The sequence below is a fragment of the Hemiscyllium ocellatum genome, chromosome 16 (assembly GCF_020745735.1).
Source record: "Hemiscyllium ocellatum isolate sHemOce1 chromosome 16, sHemOce1.pat.X.cur, whole genome shotgun sequence".
In the NCBI taxonomy this organism is placed as follows: domain Eukaryota; kingdom Metazoa; phylum Chordata; class Chondrichthyes; order Orectolobiformes; family Hemiscylliidae; genus Hemiscyllium; species Hemiscyllium ocellatum.
This window is the reverse complement of record NC_083416.1, coordinates 69,294,606-69,316,553: the sequence shown is the minus strand read 5'-3', so window position 1 is coordinate 69,316,553 and position 21,948 is coordinate 69,294,606. Positions and strand designations below refer to the sequence as shown.

At 40.5% G+C, this 21,948-nt stretch overlaps 1 protein-coding gene across 1 annotated transcript; it reads right to left on the bottom strand.

Moving 5' to 3' along the window:
• Positions 1 to 1,915: 1,915 nt before the first annotated feature.
• On the bottom strand, positions 1,916 to 20,455 carry mtnr1al (melatonin receptor type 1A like). Its single transcript, XM_060836894.1, has 2 exons — positions 20,272 to 20,455; positions 1,916 to 2,685 (listed from the first exon to the last, which is right to left on the bottom strand). Exons 1-2 carry the CDS (start codon positions 20,453 to 20,455, stop codon positions 1,916 to 1,918), a joined length of 954 nt encoding a protein of 317 aa, XP_060692877.1.
• Between the last annotated feature and the right edge of the window lie 1,493 nt (positions 20,456 to 21,948).

Here is a 21,948-nt window from a genome sequence, read left to right as displayed (position 1 = left end):
AACTACACGACGGCTGGAGGAGGAGCGCCTCATCTTCCGCCTGGGAACCCTCCAACCACAAGGTATGAATTCAGATTTCTCCAGCTTCCTCATTTCCCCTCCCCCCACCTTGTCTCAGTCGGTTCCCTCAACTCAGCACCGCCCTCCTAACCTGCAATCCTCTTCCTGACCTCTCCGCCCCCACCCCACTCCGGCCTATCACCCTCACCTTGACCTCCTTCCACCTATCCCATCTCCATCGCCCCTCCCCCTAGTCCCTCCTCCCTACCTTTTATCTCAGCCGGCTTGGCTCTCTCTCTCTTATTCCTGATGAAGGGCTTATGCTCGAAACGTCGAATTCTCTATTCCTGAGATGCTGCCTGGCCTGCTGTGCTTTGACCAGCAACACATTTGCAGCTGTGATCTCCAGCATCTGCAGACCTCATTTTTTACTCGTGGATTTTATGAATATACTCTTCAGGGTTTGTATTCCTCAAAGCAAGGTAGCTGCCCAGCAATGTGTTCCTAGCGATATAGATGTTTTCAAGGAGTTTTTTAAGTGTAAATTAAGTGCGAATGCTGTATAAATCAGAAACAAAAACAGAAATTGCTGGAAAACCTCAGCAGGTCTGGTAGCATCTTTGGAGAGAAATCAGAGTTCAGTGACCCTTCCTCAGTGACCTGATGCAAAACATTAACTTTGATCTCTCTTCACACATGCTGAAAAATCTGCTGAGCTTTTCCAGCAATTTCTGTTTTTGTTTCTTGTTTACATTAAGTATTTTCCCCTGGTTCTACATTCTCTGTCAAGTTTATTAATGGACGGTTGCCATTTTGTTTTCATTTTTGGCTCTGTTAATCCATCTAATGGAAAGAAAGCCAGGGCATTTCCTTTGCAGTAGTGTGATTTGGTGAACAAATTCAAGGTAGTAAATATTTGTTTCTCATTTTCATGTACTGATTTTTCTTCTAAAGTAGAAACCTATAAGTAACTATTTCCCAATACTTTCCTGTTCAAATCACTGGTCAAGAAACAAATCAAATTCTGGAGTCTTCCTTACAACAAATCAATAACTTTTGGGAATAAAATTTTAAAAGAAAAATGTGTTCATGACATGAGTTTATCAAACTTTATTCTTTGTTTTAAAACCTTATGAGACCATAGCATAAATTGATTTAGAACACATTAGGATTAATTTAAAATGTTGTCATTGCACCAAGTGGACATAGTATCAAATTGGATTGGGTGCCTGCTATATAATCCCAGTGAAGGAAGTTGGGGAAAGATGCATAATGGATGATGTTTCCAGTATTGACTACTTTTAAATTGTCAAGAATTAAAATAACTTTCCATGAATGCATCACCAATGTTTAATACAATCACGACAAAGTTTGATACCTGAAATAAAATACATTTTTACAAAGGTGATGATATGTCATATTCAATTTTGTTACAATTGTCTGTTCAATAAATTGTCCAGTTGAGAAGCTAACACATTCAAGAGTTTCTACACTGCTGTCACTGCTGTGGTTTAATGCTAAGCAAAAGTTGTACATGCTCCTTCATTCCAGTCCAGCATCTGTGATATTCTCTCTCAGAAAAGTCTGGCACAAGTTTGTTTTCCACATTTCCCTGATGACAGCAATGTGTCTGTGGTCTTTATGATCGTGGTAGACCATTTTCTTTCTGTATTTTGCTGCATTTTTCTGTTACAGTATGCTGAGTTTTCTTGAAATCTTAAATTTCAGCCGAAACTAAAGCAAGCAAGAAAAACTGAAGCACAGGTGACAACTGTATAGTTTATTTGTGTCATTTCTTATTTAGGCAATGAACATTCAATCTTACTGTTGATTACTGCACTTGGATCAAATATCTGCAAGTTTCTAATGTCTAACAATGTGCTACACATTGTAGACTTTATAGGAACATGTTATCCTAACAGGAGAGCTTAGTAATTTCCATTACAATTTGTTTATATTCTCTTCGGAAATTGTGGTTTAAAACACCATATACTATGGCATTTAGGCAGCTGTTGAAATATGCCATAAAATAGCTGGCAATGAAAAGCTGCTCTGGTATCATGCCAGCCAAATGTGAATTGACCGCTACTGCCAGACCAATAAAATTCAATGGTGCCCAACAAACAGCAAAGAGAACAAACACGACAAACATGGTCAGAAAGTTCCTGAAGTCATGGGGATTTATTTTGGATCGACTGTCCGGCTTAACTCTTCTCCTCACTTGGATGACAAAGATCCAGATACGCAGGTAGCAGTATGAGACAATGCTGATTGGCAGAATGAAATGAATGACCACTACGATGACCGTGTAGAAAGAACTGACTGACTGAACAAATGTGCACGAGTATATACGAGGGTCATACTGAAGAGATTCCACAAAGAGATTGGGAATGATTGCTACACAAGTCAACACCCAGACCAGTACCACAAAGCATGATGTGTTCCTTTTGCTGAAGATTTTGTCATACTTTGGCCCATGACAAATGTAACAATATCTGTTGATTGCAATGCTGGTGATGTTAAAAATCGAACCAATAACGCTTAGCCCCATGACGAACCCACTAATTTGACAGTGGATGTAACCAAGAACCCATCCGTTGTGGAATATGGCTAGGAGTATGAGAGGATAAGGATAGATTGCTACGACAAGGTCAGCGATGGCAAGGTTCACCACAAAGGCATTTCCTATAAAAGAGTACAATTGGTTAGTTCAGCAGTAAACAGCATTGCTTTTCATTGTGATGTTTGTATTAGAATCTGTTAAACATGTGACATGTGGAGAAGAAAGGTGCTAAAACAATCCATCTATCACTTAGTCTCCGAAAGCTCAATCTGGATTAGTGCTCATCTGGTTGCAGTATTACTTCCAACAATGCAGCCTTTCGATCCCAGTGTGGCTGCTTTCATCTTGTACATCTGTTCCAAACTTGTGCAATCTATCAGAAAGCTATGGACTCCTGTCAAACTAGTCTGCACATCTGTTGTTCCTTCAGTAGGGGCTGGGAGAAAAATGTTAGTAGAATAAACATGGACTACAGTATAGAGACATAGTGGGTGATCTTTTCTAGAAGTTACATGGTTAAACGTAGTAATGGCAGCCTTATGACTGGAATTGCTGTAGCCAGCGAGTCCCTCTATAATCCCCCTGCATAGCACCATGCCAGTATAATGAGAATGGTAAGATTGGGATGTCCAGATGCATCTGTCACAGATGAGGCCAGCAGCAGAACCCTGTCAGGAGCCCACTGCCAGAGGTCAAGGGTCAGCTCAGCTGCATAATCACTTTATTGAATATTTCCTGTCCTCCTGACTCATAGGTGTTACCTAGAAGAAGCATCATATTAGTCCCTAATAAGAAATGTGTATCTTCTCCAGAGTATCTCTAGTGTTCGGATGGATGTGAGGATGGGCAGGGTGGTTGTACACCAGCTCTAACTCTTTGAGAATCAATCAGACGCAATGATGGAGCATCTCTAGGCAGGATGTAACAAAGTGCAACTTGAGGAGAGCCCATTTCAACAATATTCAACAAAGGAGCCATCAGTCCTATCCTAAAGGATTGATTCTGACAGTTGCTGTGCATATTATAAACAGATGTGACTAACACAGTACGCAACAGCAGGTTTTATGGGAAAGGAGTGAATTTGCTTATGGCTTCACCTGCTCCACTATTCTATTTCCACTACATTCATAATGGCAGGGTAGAAAAAATGAAATTCAACACTACCCCTTCCTACCTTCTTGCGTTTTGAAATGAAATATTTTGTGGGGTTGTGAATTACTTTTCAACAAGTTTCAATCTTGTTCTTTGAAAAGATTGCCAAATCAGATCAGAGTGAAGTGGCATATGTTCATCCATTGATGGCATCACATTATTATGTTGCAAATAACACACACTTCTATTTGGCCATCCTCTGAATGAGCAGTTGGAACACACTGCCATTTATACAAGGAACAAAGCCAGGAAAGGTTGGGATTTGCTTCAGTTATCGAAGTCAGTGGGATAAAACTTGTAAACCATTAACATCAGAAAAATACTTTGTTGCTCTTTACTTTTGCTGGAAATGGTTCATATGTTTGACAATGACAATGTTTTAAGACAGGATCCAGAAACATCACAAATGACCCCAAGTCAAAATGAACTGACGGACCACACTACCTAGCCCAACCATGCAGGATGGCCAGAGTAGTAGTGCCCATGGAAAAGAAGCTCAGCCAGACTTTATCTTCAGTGGGAATGGAGCAAAAACATATACACAAAGGAATTCTATTATAGAAGAATAGATTTATTGGGCTCAATATCTGTTCTAAAACACGTCTACAATTTCCATTAGTTTTGGTCCATGCCTTCACTTGGTAGAAGATAAATGACTATTTCTCCAGCATTTGCTAATCTTCCATTGAAGTTACAGCAGGAGATCAGAGGTCTATCTGAAACTTGCATCTAGACACAAACATTTATTCGCTGGATCCATAGTGGAACTGGTGTCTTCACTGATGGAAAACACATTTCACTTTATTGCTTGGAGAATTCATGCAGGAGGCCTTTATTTGCTGTAAAGTATTTTCTCTAAGAGCAGCTCTCCTCTAACATCCAATAGGTAAATAACATAATGACAGATGTTATTGGGCTGAATGGACTCTAATTTCCTGAGTTACAGTGTGGATTTGGGAGGCAAATCATATTATTCCTCTTGCAAAATTTTAAATGAACAAATCAAATATTGTCTCACAGATCATTGACAGAAAGTAACTGGAGTCTGGTGTCCGATACACTGCTGTCTATAGTATTTTGACAAGCCTTTAGAAGATCAGAAATCTAAATGAGCATGGGGCATTTTCTTAGCATCTGTGAACAACAGTGATAAATCAGTCAGTGAGTTGCTTTATTGATCAATCCTGTGAGCTAGCCAAAAAACTATCAGCCTTGATTCCTGCATCCCAGGAAGATTCAGTGGAGCTTCAATTCCAATCTGTGTGGCGTTGTACATATCATAAGCAATGAGACATTATGACAAAAACTTTGCATGAATTTATTTTATTTCCTGAATCTCAATGTACCATACAACAAATGGAAAAAATAGGAACAGGTGTCGGCTATTTGGCCCTTTGCGATTGCTCAGCTGTTCAATATGGTCATGACTGATCATCCAGCATCATACTTTGTTCCCATTTCTCCCCATACCCTTTGATCCCTATAGCTCTAAGTACTATGTCTAATGCCTCCTTGAAAACATTCAATGTTTTGGCCTCAGCTGTTTTTTCCTGTGGAAGAGAATCCCATAATCTCACAATTCTCAATGTGAAGGAATGTTCCTTTCCTCCTAAATGGCCTAATCAGTATTATTCTGTGACCTCTAAATATGGACTCCTTGGTTATCAGGAACATTCTTCTGCAATAACTCTTGCAAGTCCTGTTAGAAGTTTATAGACTTCTGAGATTTTCCCCTCACCCTCACTTCTTCTAAACTCCAGTGCATGTCGTCCTAAATGATCCAATATCTTTTCATACATCAGTCTTGCCATCCTGAGAATCAGTCCCAGCATTCCTGGGGTTGAAAAGTATGGGAAGCTGCTGCGGAATGTTGAGGCATTCAATTACCCATCCCTCTGTTCATAAACCTGTCTCCCACCTCATTATCAAGAGCATGTGTATAAGGAAATTCTCTTGGGAAATTCTGCCTGCTGTTAGACTAATGTTACCTCAGCATCACCTACAAAGGGAGATATTTAGAAATCGCTTACACTTGCACTTCTGAAAGTGTGAGAACTCAAAGCTTCTGGGGTATCAGGAGCGAATACATCTATAGTAGATATCTGCACTCAAATGTTTTTAATTCAGAGTCATTGAGCTATAGTGTGAGTTACTGACACTTTGACGTATAAAGGAGAGAAAAATGCATTTAAACGGTTTACTTCAGACTTTGGTCACAGCTTGGAGAAAAGCGTAGGTTCTGATTGAGGTTGTTTGGTTGATATTGTGCTCAGTAAAAGGAATCAGGTGGGATGGAGATTGAAGTCTACAGAAACAGATTCTATTCAGCAAGTGGGAGGTGGTGGTGTAGACTCGATGCTCTAGTAAGCTAGAGGCCCAGCTTAATGCTTTGGGGAAATGGGCTTGAATCCCTTAACAGCAGGTAGCAAAATCTGAATAAAATTAATAAATCTGGAATTACTGGTGACCATGGAACAATCACCAAGCCATTATTGATTGTTGTAAAAATACATATGGATAATGAATATTAGTCTTTTAGGGAAGAAAATCTGATCCTTAAGTAGTCTGGCCTACAAGTGACTCCAGGTCCATAACACAATGTGGTAGATGCTTAAGTGTCCTCTAATATCTGCCATTTGGTTGCATCAAGCTACTGCAAAGTCTAATTAAAAGTGAAACAAAACAAGCAGACCATCTGTCATCAGCTAAGGCCCTGCAAATCATCACTTGTGGATTCATTATTGAAAGTCAGTGCAGATTTGCAAATCACATATAACTAAATTAATTGAGTTTTTGATGAGATAGCATTTAAGGAGAGTTAGATGAACATAGTGCAGTTGATGTGACATATATAGAATTTGACAAAGTGCCACATAAGTTTGTCGGCTAAATTAAAGCACATGGAATAAAAGGTTCCCTGGACACACAAATGCAAACTTTACTGAGTGACATGACATAGATATGATAGTGGAGAATTGTTTTTCATTCCGGAGGAATGTGTACAGTGGAGCTTGCCTGTGATTGGGATTAGAGCTACTGCTCTTCTACATACAGATCAATAGAAAATATTCAAAACTTCCTTCTACAAGTAATATTTGATGTTAGGTTGTAATTCTGAAATAGAAATTGATAATGTTTTGTTAATCATGATCTCACTGAATGGCAGAACAGGCTTGGGGGGCATATGACCAAATCCAGGCTCCTGTAAATTCACATAATGCAAGTCTCAGTCACAAGGCTATTGAAAAGTTACAAATACTGAAGTTAATGCATAACAAAACTGCAGAAAGTTGGAAGTGAAAGAGAAAACTTCGGTTAAGTTTCAGCTCTGTTGGCTTTGGTCTGCAACAATATTAGAGTTTATACTGGGTTTCCTAAGTTAAAACTACTGCAGAACGCAAATTGATATTTTATTTAGCCTTGTCCAGTTAACTGAGGATACTCAGTAGCTTCATTGTGATTGTAATTATTGATTTGGAGTTAGTTTGATGTAGCAGGCTGGCACTCTCTCCCGTGACCTCTGCAGCCACCTTTCGATTACATATAGTAATCCTTTTGGTAATTCATTTGTAATGAGTATGGTTGGCTTGTAATTCATAGGTCCAAGCTATATACTGGTTAATCCACATTATCAGTAAAAATGAACAGATGACTGAGGATAGCTAACTCAGTATGTGGTACAGAAGCCACCATTGATTTGTGTAGCAATTCAGTAAAAAAAATTGGCAATGGCCTGATAGATAGCACACTTTTTGCAACAAATGGGCTAAAATTAAATGTCCCGGTTGTGGAGGTAGTGATGTGGGGTGGGAGGGTGGGGGAACGAAGTGGTTGCCCCGGAAGGCAATGGATTCTCTACCCTGAATCTTCCCACTTAATTATACTGCACTCCCATCTCCCAGCCAGCATCTAGGGAGGATTAAATCCCACACAATGTCTGTGATGGATACATGAATGGTACCATGAACCTACATGAATATATGTACTCCACTCGTCTTTAACCAATGCCTACACCTGAGTGTTCATTAGGAGAAAGTGAGGACTGCAGATGCTGGAGATCAGAGTTGAGAGTGTGGTGCTGGAAATGCACAGCAGGTCAGGCAGCATCCGAGGAGCAGAGGAATCGAAGTTTCGGCAAAAGCCCTTCCTGATGAAGGACTTTTGCCCAAAATGTTGATTCTCCTGCTCCTCAGATGCTGCCTGAACTGCTGTGCTTTTCCAGCACTACACTCTCGACTGAGTGCTCAGTACACATAAACAAAAAGTAAGCATACGTGCATTTAGAGAGGGATGTCTTTTTAATAAATGAATTCTCCACACAGATAAGAGTATTTGGCTTCTTTGAACAGATGCACAATCTCCTTACAGTAGATCTGCTCTCAAATATGCAGAATACTTGAAGAAGCATTGCTTTATTAAACAAATAAATCCATTTACTGCTATTTAATGCTAGATGTAATTGCAATACATTCAGTGAACCATCCTTAGCTCTGCTCAAACAAACATTTAATTGGATGCATCAAAGACAGGACAACAAATCCTAACCAGCTCCAGAGGGATGACAGGTCCTTTCTCTGTGATAACGTGACAGAATAATTGAACTGCATTTGTGCTTTTACAACAGCTAGTTTCTGAACTATATTGCTCAATGCAGCATTGTAAGCCTGGATAGTAACTGATGAAGTTTGAACGCAATAAGAAGGAAAGAGTTTAATAAATATTTCTTGCAGTGTACATTGGGTGAATTTAAATTGTCGCCCCCAAAGTTGAAAGGTGCTGGGTTTTCTGATTGAGGTATTTAAAATAATGAAGTGAATCAACAGAGATAGGGAATGAGTCATTCCTTTCTCAGCACAATATTAAAAGAAAAGAGAACATTCCTCTAAATTTAGACTTGGAAGCAAATGCAGGGAATACATCTTCACAATGTAAGCAAGAAAATGGAACATAATGACTTTAAAGGTATTAGATACCAAAGCAAAATATTCTGTCACACAATAGGGAGAGGAACTGAGATTAAAAAGTAAGACTCTGCTATGACTAATATAGGATAAAGCAAACCCAGTAGCCTAAATGTTTTCCTGTCTTATTGGGCAAAAATAACACATAAACCAGGAAGTAAAAATAAAAGTTGTTTACAAGGGGCCTTCTATAATATCTGAAGTCCAAGTGGTGCAGGCAGATGTCCAGTGCTAGATCAGTGTGGTGGTGGAAAAGCACAGCAGGTCAGGCAGCATCCGAGGAGCAGGAAAATAGACATTTCAGGCAAAAGCCCTTCACCCCTTCATCCCTGAGGAAGGGCTTTTGCCTGAAATGTCAATTTTCCTACTCCTCGGATGCTGCCTGACCTGCTGTGCTTTTCCAGTACCACTCTAATCTAAACTTTGATCTCCAGCATCTGCAGTCCTCACTTTCACCTAGATCTCCAGTGCTGTTAGGCAAGGAGTTTCCAGGATTTTGACCCAAGGCATCATGGTTCAGGAAACCTTCAGTTGTTAGGGGATATTACATTTTGTGTTATTTTCCAATTCACATGAAGACTTGACATTTTAAGACTATGCACTGAAAGACGAGCTCCTTAGCTGTCGAAAGGAAGTGGGAAAGGATACAGGCTTGTGAGAACACTACACCCTGTTCAAACTCTATTTGAAGTGCATTACTATTAACCACATCATCAATTATAGACGGAACAGATATCAAGCTAGAATGATCAGCTGTTTTCTGTACTGTCAAGATTAGATCAGTGCAGTAATTGATAGTCTCTTTTAAAGTTATAAATCTTCCTTTAATTACAGAGAACTATCCTTTTCACTTGGTAACCATATCTGAGAAACACACACACATACAGCATAGGTGAAGCTGGATGAATAAGCTCATAGGAGAGTTTTCAGTTGTTCACAGGATTAAGTTCCAGCCTGTCACAGTCAATACTTTAGTGTGTATTTTGTGGGGAGGTGTATTGACAGAGAACTGTTGCTGTTTGGTGCCATTACTCTGAAACTGAGTCTAATTTCAGGAGGTTGAACATGCACAGATCAGTTGAGAAGTCCTAAAGATGTAGTCTGTCAGAGTTCTGACATTGGTTAACCCACACTAAATTAATGCATGCAACAACCAAACTTATGCTACCTGCTAATTTAATTGATGGTAATGCAGAGTCCAGGGGTGAGGAAACAGTTGAGTCACAGCATGCCTCAGCAGGGGACTGAAATTTACTTAAGGCTCACACCCCTTGAAGTTAGCCTACATGTCCTAATGTGGGAGTATTTTCTGGCAGCACAAAATGCTGGAGGATGCTGGGGCAGAGTAGCTAATCTACAAGAAGGATACCATGCTACATGGAGTGAGGAAATCCTCTAACTAAACTTTGCAAAGTCAGTGGGACCAGATAGCCATCATTGCCAACTGAAACAGTCTCGCCCCCAAAACAGAATCCAGTGTGATTACTAATTTACTAATTGAAAATCTGTCTATCTCAACTTTTCACCCACTTCATTCCCATAACCCAGAACACCACTGGTTAACATATTCAAACACTTAGCCTCCACAGCCCACTGTGGCAGAGAACGAGAGAGATTGACACCCTTTGAGTAAAATAATTTCTCCTCACTTTGGACCTGAGTAGCATCTTCCTTATTTTTAAATTATGCCCGCTGGTTCTAGATTCGCCCACCAAAGGAAATTTCTTATGTGCACCTACCCTGTCTATCCCTTTATGTACTTTGTAAGTTTCAATGAGATCATCTCTGATTCTTCAAAACTCTAGAGAATCCAGTCAGAGTTTGTCCTGTCTGTCTTCATAGGAAATCTGGGAACCAGTCCAGTGAACTTCTGTTGTACTCTCTCTGTGGCAATAATCGCTGAGATAAGGAGACCAAAACTGCACACAGTACTCAGGTGTGGTCTAGCCAAGCACCTACACAATTGAAACAAAACTTCACTACTCCTTACTCGAATTCTCTTGCAATGTTAATATATTCTAATTACAAATGTCTCATTAGGTTTGGACCACAGTTAATATTACCCAGCAATATTACTCTTAGGAAGTAAGAAAATAAAAAAGAATGAAACCAGAGAAAGAATATTTAGTTAACCAATTCTTAAATATCATTTTAAAGCGAAGTTGTATAGATGGCTGAATGGTAGCTATGATAAGAATAGCTGGCTCCAAGGATCAAATTCGGTTAGGCTACTTGGGTAAACATTTTTTCTGTTGGCTGGAAAACACCTTTTGAAATATGCATCTGGTTGCAGAATGCAATCGACAACCCCAACCAAAAATTAATTTTAAAAACAAAGCATAATTTTTATTTCTATAGAAGGGGTCTTTGATTTCCTGATTTTGAATTACTCCAACATTGACCTTTCGATGCCTGGCCCGTACACTTTGGAAATCTGTCACTAGCCATCTCTGACTCCCTTTTGAGCTTTAAAATGCTCTTGAACATACTTCTTTTGTTACTGTTTTTTTTCTCTCTCTAGCATCTCCTTAATAGACAATAGACAATAGGTGCAGGAGTAGGCCATTCTGCCCTTCGAGCCTGCACCACCATTCAATATGATCATGGTAGATCTTCCTTAATCAGTATCCTGTTCCTGCTTTATCTCCATAACCCTTGATTCCACTATTCTTGAGAGATCTATCCAACTCTTTCTTAAATGAATCCAGAGACTGGGCCTCCACTGCCCTCTGGGGCAGAGCATTCCACACAGCCACCACTTTCTGGGTGAAGAAGTTTCTCCTCATCTCTGTCCTAAATTGTCTACTCTGTATTTTTAAGCTGTGTCCTCTGGTTCGGCACTTACCCATCAGCGGAATCATGTTTCCTGCCTCCAGAGTGTCCAATCCTTTAATAATCTTATATGTCTCAATCAGATCTCCTCTCAGTCTTCTAAACTAAACGGTATACAAGCCCAGTCGCTCCAGTCTTTCAGCATAAGGTAGGCCCGCCATTCGAGGAATTGACCTCGTGAACCTACGCTGCACTCCCTCAATAGCCAGAATGTCTTTCCTCAAATTTGGAGACCACAACAGCACACAGTGTGGTCTCACCAGGGTCCTGTACAGCTGCAGAAGAACCTCTTTGCTTCTATACTCAATCCCTCTTGCTATGAAGGCCAGCATGCTATTAGCCTTCTTCACTACCTGCTGTACCTGCATGCTTACCTTCATTGACTGGTGTACAAGAACACCCAGATCTCTTTGTACTGCCCCTTTACCTAAATTGATTCCATTGAGGTAGTAATCTGCCTTCCTGTTCTTGCCACCAAAGTGGATAACCATACATTTATCCACATTAAACTGCATCTGCCATGCATCTGACCACTCACCTAATCTGTCCAGGTCACCCTGTAATCTCCTAACATCCTCCTCACATTTCACCCTGCCACCCAGCTTAGTATCATCAGCAAATCTGCTAATGTTATTACTAATACCTTCTTCTATATCATTAACATATATTGTAAAAAGCTACGGTCCCAGCACTGATCCCTGCAGTACCCCACTGGTCACTGCCTGCCATTCCGAAAGGGAGCTGTTTATCACTACTCTTTGTTTCCTATCAGCCAACCAACTTTCAATCCAAGTTAGTACTTTGCCCCCAATACCATGCGCCCTAATTTTGCTCACTAACCTCCTTTCTGCAAGTCCAGGTACACTACGTTTACTGGATCTCCCTCATCCATCTTCAGAGTTACAAACTCAAAAAATTCCAGAAGATTAGTCAAGCATGATTTCCCCTTCATAAATCCATGCTGACTCTGACCTATCCTGTTACTACTATCCAGATGTGTCGTAATTTCATCTTTTATAATAGACTCCAGCATCTTTCCCACCACTGATGTCAGACTAACTGGTCTATAATTTCCTGCTTTCTCTCTCCCACCCTTCTTAAAAAGTGATACAACATTAGCCACCCTCTAATCCGCAGGAATGATCTCAAATCTATCGAACTCTGGAAAATAATCACCAACGCATCCACGATTTCTCGAGTCACCTCCTTCAGTACCTTGGGATGTAGACCATCAGGCCCCGGGGACTTATCAACCTTCAGACCTAACTGCCTCTCTAACACCAATTCCTGGCAAATATAAATTCCCATAAGTTCTGGTCCATCAGCCACTGTTACCTCAGGGAGATTGCTTGTGTCTTCCCCAGTGAACACAGATCTGAAGTACCAATTCAATTCTTCTGCCATTTCTTTGTTCCCTGTAATATATTCCCCTGTTTCTGTCTTCAAGGGCCTAATTTTAGTCTTAACCTTTTTTTTGCCTTTCACATACCTAAAAAAGCTTTTACTATCCTCCTTTATATTTTATATTTTATATTTTTGGTCAGTTTACCTTTGTGCCTCATTTTTTCTCTGCGCATTTCCTTCTTAGTAATCCTGATATCAAAATCTGTTTGAAAACACTCTTGTGAAATGCTTTGGACTGTTTTATCATGTTAAAGGCACAATTTAAATGCATGCTGTTGTTGTAAACTTCTCCACCATGTTACCTCTTTCTCCTTTCTTAAAAAAATGCTCTTTAAAATTTAGCTTCTTGACCCAGCCATTGGTCAACTGAAAAATATGTCTTTTGGAGATTTTGTGTGATGATGCTCCTTTGAAGCTCTTTGAGAGGGTTCTACTTCATTAAACACAAGCTAAATACAAGCTGTTTAATGTAATGCCTATTATGTATCAAATTATTTCACACAAACACTTCTTAAGCATTGTCATTATTTCAGCAAAGTGACAGCCAATTAATGTACAGCAAGAGCCCACCTATAACAGTTCAATACATGGGTCGATTAAATTCTTGTTTGTGACATTGGTTAAGGGAAGAATGGACAATGCCACAGAATCTTAAAATTGTTTTTGGTCATTCACAAAATGCAAGGTTGCTGCTAGCACCAGTACTTTTACCCCTTTCCAAATGCCTTTTGAGAAGGCACTGATAAACTGTCTTCTTTAATCATTGATTTGCACTTTCAGACTGATGGAAGTCTGAGCCTTTTTAGAGGACAGTTAAGAATTGATTTTGTTGCTGTAGGTCTGGAGTCATAAATAAGCCAGAGAAGGCAAGGACAGTGACTACCTTCTGTCAAAAGCATGGTTTCATACTCACCACAGTGAATCAGATTTACTTAATTAACCATATTTAAATTAACCAACTGCGTTGATGGCATTTGAGCTCACATCTCCAATTCATTGGTCTACACTTCTGAATTTGTCTATCATCAGAACTTTCTTTTTACCTGACCCAGTGGCAGTCAATGTTTGCTTGGTTGGATGGATGAGTTTCTGCTCTACAAAAATATTCTCCTTTAGTCACATATCAAACAGGTAACCTTGTCCTATGTCATTGCAGAATCAAATGGATAATATTTGCAATAATATTTCTTGATTCAAAACCTTTATTTCTATGTTTACCAATGTTGTTTAACACAGGAAGTCTATTTTGTAAGAGTACTGAAGCGATCATTGAGAATGTTAAGATAATCTAGCATATTGATTTATCTGTTCCGATATTTGTAGACCTCATTAGTCGATTAATCTCAACATTGTTGTTTCACTTTGGAATGATAATTTTACTCCAAACTTTGCCATGAGTGCAAACTGGCTACCTACAGTTTATAATGCTGAGATTTCAGAATGAAAAACTACATAAAGTGACTTAAGGTTTACAGTACAAGAGTACACTTTCTGTCGAATTGATTTACTCCATGTTTCTGCTCCACATGGGCTTCTTCCAGCCTACTTCATCAACTCTAGCGGTGCAGAATGCGTATATTAGCCACCTCAGTTGTTCCCTGTGGTAAGAAGTTCCATATTCTAACCACTCCCTGAGTGAAGAAAATTCTCCTGAATTCTTTAACTGGATTTGTCAATGGTTATTTTATATTTATGACCCTAAGCTTTTGATTCATCCCCAAGTGAAAATCTTTTCTTTAGCTCTATTCCATTGAAACCTGTCACAAATTTAGAAACAATTTAAACATTTAAAGATTAAGCCATCCTTCAGCTCCTTTCTTTATTTTCAAATCTGACCAAGTCACTCAAGCTAATCTTCCTTTAGCAGGCATCATCTGGAATAGAGATTAACATTTCTACATAAATAAATATTCATTTCAATTAATTACAGTTCATTCATTATAGATTCTCCAATGGTCATGAACGAAGAGGCATGGTGGCTCAGTGGTCAGCACTGCTGCCTCACAGCACCAGGGACCTGGGTTTGATTCTAGCATTGGGTGACTGTCTGTGTGGAGTTTACACATTCTCCCCGTGCTTGTGCGGGTTTCCTTTGGGTGCACTGGTTTCCTCCTACAGTCCACAGATGTGTAGCTTAGGTGCATTAGTCAGGGGTAAAGCTAGAGTAATGGGGAACAGGTTTGGGTGGACTACTCTTCAGAGTATCAATGTGGACTTGTTGGGCTGAGGGGCCTGTTTCCACATTGTAGGGATTCTATACTAAAATATGCTGATATTTTATCAGCATTGCCATACACATAAACCAAATCTAGATCACAATTATAAAAAAGGATCGAATCATTTTCTGTATCAGTCCTTCAAAAATAATTTCTAATCCTTTACCTAATTGCTTTTGCACATGCTATATGGTCTGTGAACTGTGGAGATACTGGACAGATTTCTTACCTGAGAGAGGGAACAGCAAAGCATCTTACTTTTCAGCTCCACTTTAATCATTGGATATGGGCACATTATTGGTAAAAATGGACAATGTAATATTCTTCATTGTCATAATGTGGTGGAACTGGCCTGGCTGCAATCAACACCTGGTTACAAGCCAACAATGGTTGCTGCAATGGAATTCTCACTCAGGAACAGAATATCAGCTGAAAAATCAAGGGAGCCTTGTTGCATCAGTGCAGACTGCAACCTTCTGGGGGAATTTTGGAGGAGATGAAACCTCTACTAAGCTCTCTTCTTCTTCTTCACCTTGAGGCTACGACCAGGGCTGCCCCAGGGCTACATTCCATGTTGTGGTTCTGGTAAACTATAGTAGGTGGAGCTGAATGGAAGGAGAAAGTGAGGTCTGCAGATGCTGGAGATCAGAGCTGAAAATGTGTTGCTGGAAAAGTGCAGTTGCCTGACCTGCTGCGCTTTTCCAGCAACACATTTTCAGAGCTGAATGGAAGGTGGACATGGAAATGTGCAATTACCTAGGATCGATTGGAGAAGATACAGAAATAAAAAAATCACAAGAATGCTTCCAAGAATGAGGAACCTAATTTACAAAGAAGCAGACTATCGGACTGTTCTCCTTGAAGCCCGGGTAATACTTTGGTAAATCTCTTATCCTCCCCACTGCAATCACATCCAACCTACGATATGAAATCCAAGCTGCACACAATACTCTAGCTGTGTCCTAACCAAATGCTATACAGTTCCAGCATAACCTCCCTGCTCTTAACCTCCATACCTCAGCTATAAAAAGCAAATATTTCAATGCCTTCTTAATCACTTTGTCAACCTGTCCCGCCACCTTAAAGGGCCAGTGGACATGTAAACTACTTATCCTTGGTGCTTCTCCAGGGTCCGACAGTTCATCATGTACTCCTTCGCCTTGGTTGTCCCATCCTAGTCCATCACTTCACGTTTCTCTGGACTGAATTCAATTGCCACTAATCAGTGCATCTGAGCAGTCCATCTAAAATCTAAGGCTATCCTCATCACTATCTATCTCCCTCCCACCTTCAGCCGTTTTCTTACAGGCATTACACACAATGAGCAAATGGCATCCTAAGCATTTTCTGATTCTACTAATGCCTTTTCCTTTGAGTTTAACTTTTACTGCATTGAATTTCTGTTTTTTTTATTTCAGAAACATGTTCAGCTCACCAATAATATGTTGACTCATACCCTTCTGTTCAGCCTTTGACCTCACCATCACCTTGAATCAACTGGCAGAGGTGATGGTAGCTGCTCTTGACAAGCTGCAAGCTTTGACTGAGTATGGTGCTGCTGCTGTAACACAAAAGGCCAGTGATGGCCTTTTTATCATTTTTAACACAAAGAAAACATTGTTTTCACCTTAAAATTAACAAAAGAAAACTTAACGTTATAGCTTTGTTCAGGACCATTGAGAAGAATACAGCAGAACAGGAAAAGCATTATTAATTAAATTTGAATACTGACCTGCTCAAACTTTTCACTGATCAACTAAGTGACAAAAATTCATAGCACACAGGATTTGTCATGATCACACCTTGGAGCATCAAGCAGGGATGGCTGTCTATTGATCCAAGACAAAGCAATCCAAGAACACAAAAAGCAGATACTCTTGAAGAGGCAGGTTCTGGGTGAAAAAGGAACCTATGTATGAGGTATGCCATAAAAATACACACCAAGGCACATTTTCTGGACAATATGTATGATGTTTTCACTTGAAAACCACCAAATGTCAAACACCTCTTTGAGAAAGAAGAAGCATTGATCCCAAAGTCCCTTACTTATTGGTTAAAGAACTTACTTGTGGTCTGGTGACCATATTGAAAATTAATACAAACTGCTTTGTGAAGCACACTCTTCAATTCAACATACTTCGAGCAACAGCCCAACATTATACCACAATAAAAGAGAAATGTAAAACAAAGGGTATGTTTTATGTTATCGATGATGAATGGAGGTCTCACCTTGGATTGGGATAATTTGCAGTGTGCAGCAATCACCAGCAGCAGACAAACTACTGTTGCCAAAGAGTGAAGGAACTGATGGTCTCATTATTTGTGACTGGGCAAACTTACAATCATGGAGCTCCCATCATTTTAACTGTTTAGTGTGTGGCATGTTTTGGTTTATGCATGGTCTTGTTCAAATGTGTCACATGAAATTCTGTGTAAAGTTGACAAATGAGCTTTATTCTTAAGTGGAAACTAATTGAGCAAGTAATAAACGTTCAACCAACTAGCAAATTCCATGTGGACAGAGGGTTCACTATTCACCTCGACATGCAAATGTAATGTACATATAACATAGCCATTTTTATGCCAGTTATTGTGGCTATAGTATAATTTGTGTTTAATATATTAAATGTTGTTATGGTGCCTGGTGTTGCTGAGAAATAAATACTTCCAGTTTGGTTTTGGTGACAAACAATTGAAATGTTTCCACAGGCTTGGAAATTGAAAACTTAATTTAATTTGTGTTCAAAGATTTTAACCTCTTAAGAGCTTTGTGGAAAGGTGTGAGGCTGAACTGATTTGTTATGATTTATTACTGTCACTTGTACTGATGTACAGTGAAAAGTATCTTACGTGCTTTACAAACAAGTCCTACTCTGCAGATACGAACTGGAGCCAGGCAGAAGTAATAAGTTCTCCTATACTAATGGAGATTAGAAAACTAGGGGCTTGCATGACAATTTGATAGATACAATGACTGTTCTTCTGGTGTCAGGCAATAAATTCTAGACTTATACAACAGATTTTCACAATACGTGGTTGCATTGTCAGTTGAAAGCCATAATAAATACACCACTCAATATACTCACCCATGCCTCTTTAAAATTGTTGAAAAAAGAAATATGATATGAAAGCCTTTTAAAGAGGACAGGAGGAGAAAGAGGGAGAAAGAGAGAGGAGAGGAGGAAAGGGAAAAGGGAGAGGGACAGACTGCTGAGGACAGGGGCATGATTGAGAAGAATCAAATCATATCCATGGGGCATTGATAGGGAGGGAGAGTAAGCGTGAGGGGAGGGAGAGTAAGCATGAGAGACGGAGGAACAGAGGGAGAGTAAATGGATAAAGAAGAAAGAGAGGAAGGGGCAAGTAAGAGAAGGACAGAAAGAGGATGAGGGACAGAAAGGCAGAGAGACGCCAGAGAAAGGAAATGAGAGGTAGAGACACGGAAAGGTGTAGGAGATGATGCATATTAGATTAGACTTACAGTGTGGATACAGGCCCTTTGGCCCAACAAGTCCACACCGACCCGCCGAAGCGCAACCCACCCATACCCCTACATTACCCCTTACCTAACACTACGGTCAATTTAGCATGGCCAATTCACCTGACCCGCACATCTTTGGACTGTGGGAGGAAACCGGAGCACCCGGAGGAAACCCACGCAGACACGGGGAGAACGTGCAAACTCCACACAGTCATGTGGAAGGAGGTACGAAGGACGTGCCAAGACAGAGTGTAGAAAGGATGAGAAATGAAAGGATGTGGAGGTAAAGGAAGCAAAGAGAACAGTGGGCGGTTGGGATGGGGGTTCCCCAACAGAAAAGACATAGGGTCATAGAGCTGTACAGCACAGAAACAGACTCTTCGGTTTAACTCGTCCGTGCTGGCTGGATATCCTAAATTAATCTAATCCCATTTCCTAACAATTATCCCATATCCCTCTAATTTCTTCCTATTCATGTACCCATCCAGATGCCTTTTAAATGCTGTAATTGTACCAGCCTCCACCACTTCCTCTGACAGTTCATTCCAGACATGCACCACCCTCTGTATGGAAAAAGTTGCCCCTTAAATACCTTTTAAATCTTTCCCCTCTCATCCTAAACCTATGCCCACTAGTTTTAGATTCCACTACCCTGGTTAAAAAAACACTTTGGCTAGGCACCCTATCCATGCCCCTCATGATTTTATAAACCTCTATAAGGTCACCCCTCAGCCTCCAGTATCCAGGGAAAACAGCCCCAGCCTATTCAGCCTCTCCCTGTAGCTCACCCCTCCAACCCTGCAATATCCTTGTAAATCTTTTCCAAACCAGTCAAGTTTAACAACATCTTTTCTATAACAGGGCAATCAGAATTGAATGGCATTCCACAAGTGGCCTAACCAATGTCCTGTACAGCCACAACATGACATCTCAACTCCTATATTCAATGCACTGGTCAAAAAGGCAAGTGTACCAAATGTCTTCTTACTACCCTGTCTATCTGCAACTCCACCTTCAAGGAACTATGACTTGCACCACAAGGTCTCCATGTTCAGCAACACTCCCCAGGACCCTACTATTAAATATACTGCCCTGATTTGTCTTATCAAAGTGCAACACCTCATGTTTATCTAAATTAAACTCAATTTGCTAGTCTTTGCCCCATCTGACCAAGGTCCTGTTGTACTGTGAGAAAACTTTCTTCACTGTCCACTACACCACCAATTTTGGTGTCATCTGCAAGTGGACATGGATTAAAGTGAGAAGGTGGGAGCGAATTGGGAGGTGGAGAAATCAGGGAAGCATGTGAGAGGGGTATGGAGGGGTAAGGAAACTGGGGCAGTGGGACAGATGGCGAGAGAGGGCAGTGAGTGGAAGGAAGGGGGTTAGAACGGCTCAGTGAGGCTGGTCAGAAGCAGGAAAGCAAAGTGGAGGGAGGAAGGAACCAAAGGTGGCTGATGAGTAACGAGGTGTGAGGGAGGGGCGTTTAACTGGTCATCTAGCGACCTCTCTCTACCCTGACCCTGGTCCCTCTACTCCCAGCTGAATAGACAGGTAGGCGGTTTAGCAGCAGGGGCTGGCGTCTGAGTGGGGATTGCCCACTCTCTCTGCTCCTTGCAAAACTACCGGTGAGGGGGATGAGGGGGGAGTGCACAAACTTGCCTGCTTTACGCAGTTTCTTGTTTCTGAGCACTGACACGATGACCAGTGAATTGCCCAGGATGTCGACCACGACCGTAAAGATGAGGACGCTGGCCAGGGTGCTGATGACCAAGGGTCTCCTGTCAGCCAGTCTCTCTGCTTCTCCAATGGACAGATTCTTCGGCAAAATCCTGTTCCCATTCATCGCGCATCGCCCCATGTGAAGGGGAATCGCTGACAGCCAGATCAATCTCTGAAACGGATGTGGTCTGGTTTGCAGACACTCCGGCAACACATGGACCTTGAGTGACTGGCGAGGATCCTCTCTCCGCTCCTTTCACCCAGCGTCCATCCATCAATTGTTTCGATGCACTTCACCCAAGTCCTCTGCTCTCCGGTTACTTTAATGTCTCTCCTCTTGTGTTATGTTTGGACCAGAAGCGTGTGGTGTCGATTCAACTCCGGAACTGCGATTGTATGAAAAAAAATATATATAGACCGGTCTGGGAACAAAAAGAGGCGTTTAACTACTTCTGTGCCACTGGCGGGGAATGCAATCGTAATTTCTACCCATGCTGTGCACGCTCATGTAGTACTGGGATTGCCTTCAAACATACACACTTGAGTTACCAGTTCTGAGGAAGGGCTCGCTCAACCCGAAGAGTTAACTCTGATTTATCTCCACAGATGCTGCCAGACCTGCTGAGCTTTCCCACCAACTTCTGTTTTTGTTTGTGTGTGTTATTTGATTGTTCTTTAGATCACTTGTCCCAATAACTCCTCATGAGATTAGAGATTAAATGGCTTTTTGATTTGCAACTATACCTTCATTGCCTCTGCTCTTGATTATTTGAAGACACCCCTGCCTATCTTTCACCTTCTATCCTCTTGTGAATTTGAGATGAACAAAAACTGTACTGTTTTTATAGCTATGCCAACTGTCCTTCACTCATAGCCTCCTATGATGAAATGATTTAGCCTATATCACCCCTACTTTCAGTATTCAATACTCACTCCCAAAGAAACAAAATCTTGATTTTAAAATTCTCATCCTTGTTTTCAAATGTTTTTATGACCTCATCCTTCCATGTAACTCCTCCAACCACAATTCTCCAAGATTAACTCATTTTGGCTTCTTGAAGATTCTTGATTGCAATCAATTCATTATGGGTAGGGTAGCCTTCCCTTCCTCCTTGCCTCTTGACCCAATTTTCTCCTTTAAGGAGCTTCTTAAAACCTACCTCTTTTACCAAGCTGTTGGCCAGTCTGCATTGTCAATACCACTTTATGCGGCTTGATGATAAGTTATAGTTTATAATGGTCCCCTGAAGCACCTTGGGATACTCATTTGCATTAACGATAGTGTAATCTAACATTACTTTTGTGCGTATTGCTGCAGCCAGGTTAGGAAGAGTAGACTGATTCCATTCCTTGCCCTACACCTCTACTGGCTATAACAAGCTGTGCATTTACAAGGTAAATACTTGCCAATTATGGATATATTAGACTGTACATAGCTCAGTATTAGAAATAGGTCAGCAAGATTCCTTAAGTTAACTAATACATATTTAGTTTCTTTGCAAAAACACTAACTCAAGCAAAGATTGAAAAAAAAAACAATTTGAAACTGTGCAAGTACTATATGTCAAACTACAACCATACACTACACTCCCAATCAAGGAAAAATTTATAAAATAT

What these genes read in the sequence shown, in the direction of transcription:
- mtnr1al (XM_060836894.1), bottom strand. Translation starts at nt 20,455, where the DNA reads ATGAATGGGAACAGGATTTTGCCGAAGAATCTGTCCATTGGAGAAGCA. An exon ending in CAAGAAACTGCGTAAAGCAG is followed by an intron (nt 2,686 to 20,271) that starts GCAAGTTTGTGC and finishes ACTCTTTTATAG; the next exon opens with GAAATGCCTTTGTGGTGAAC.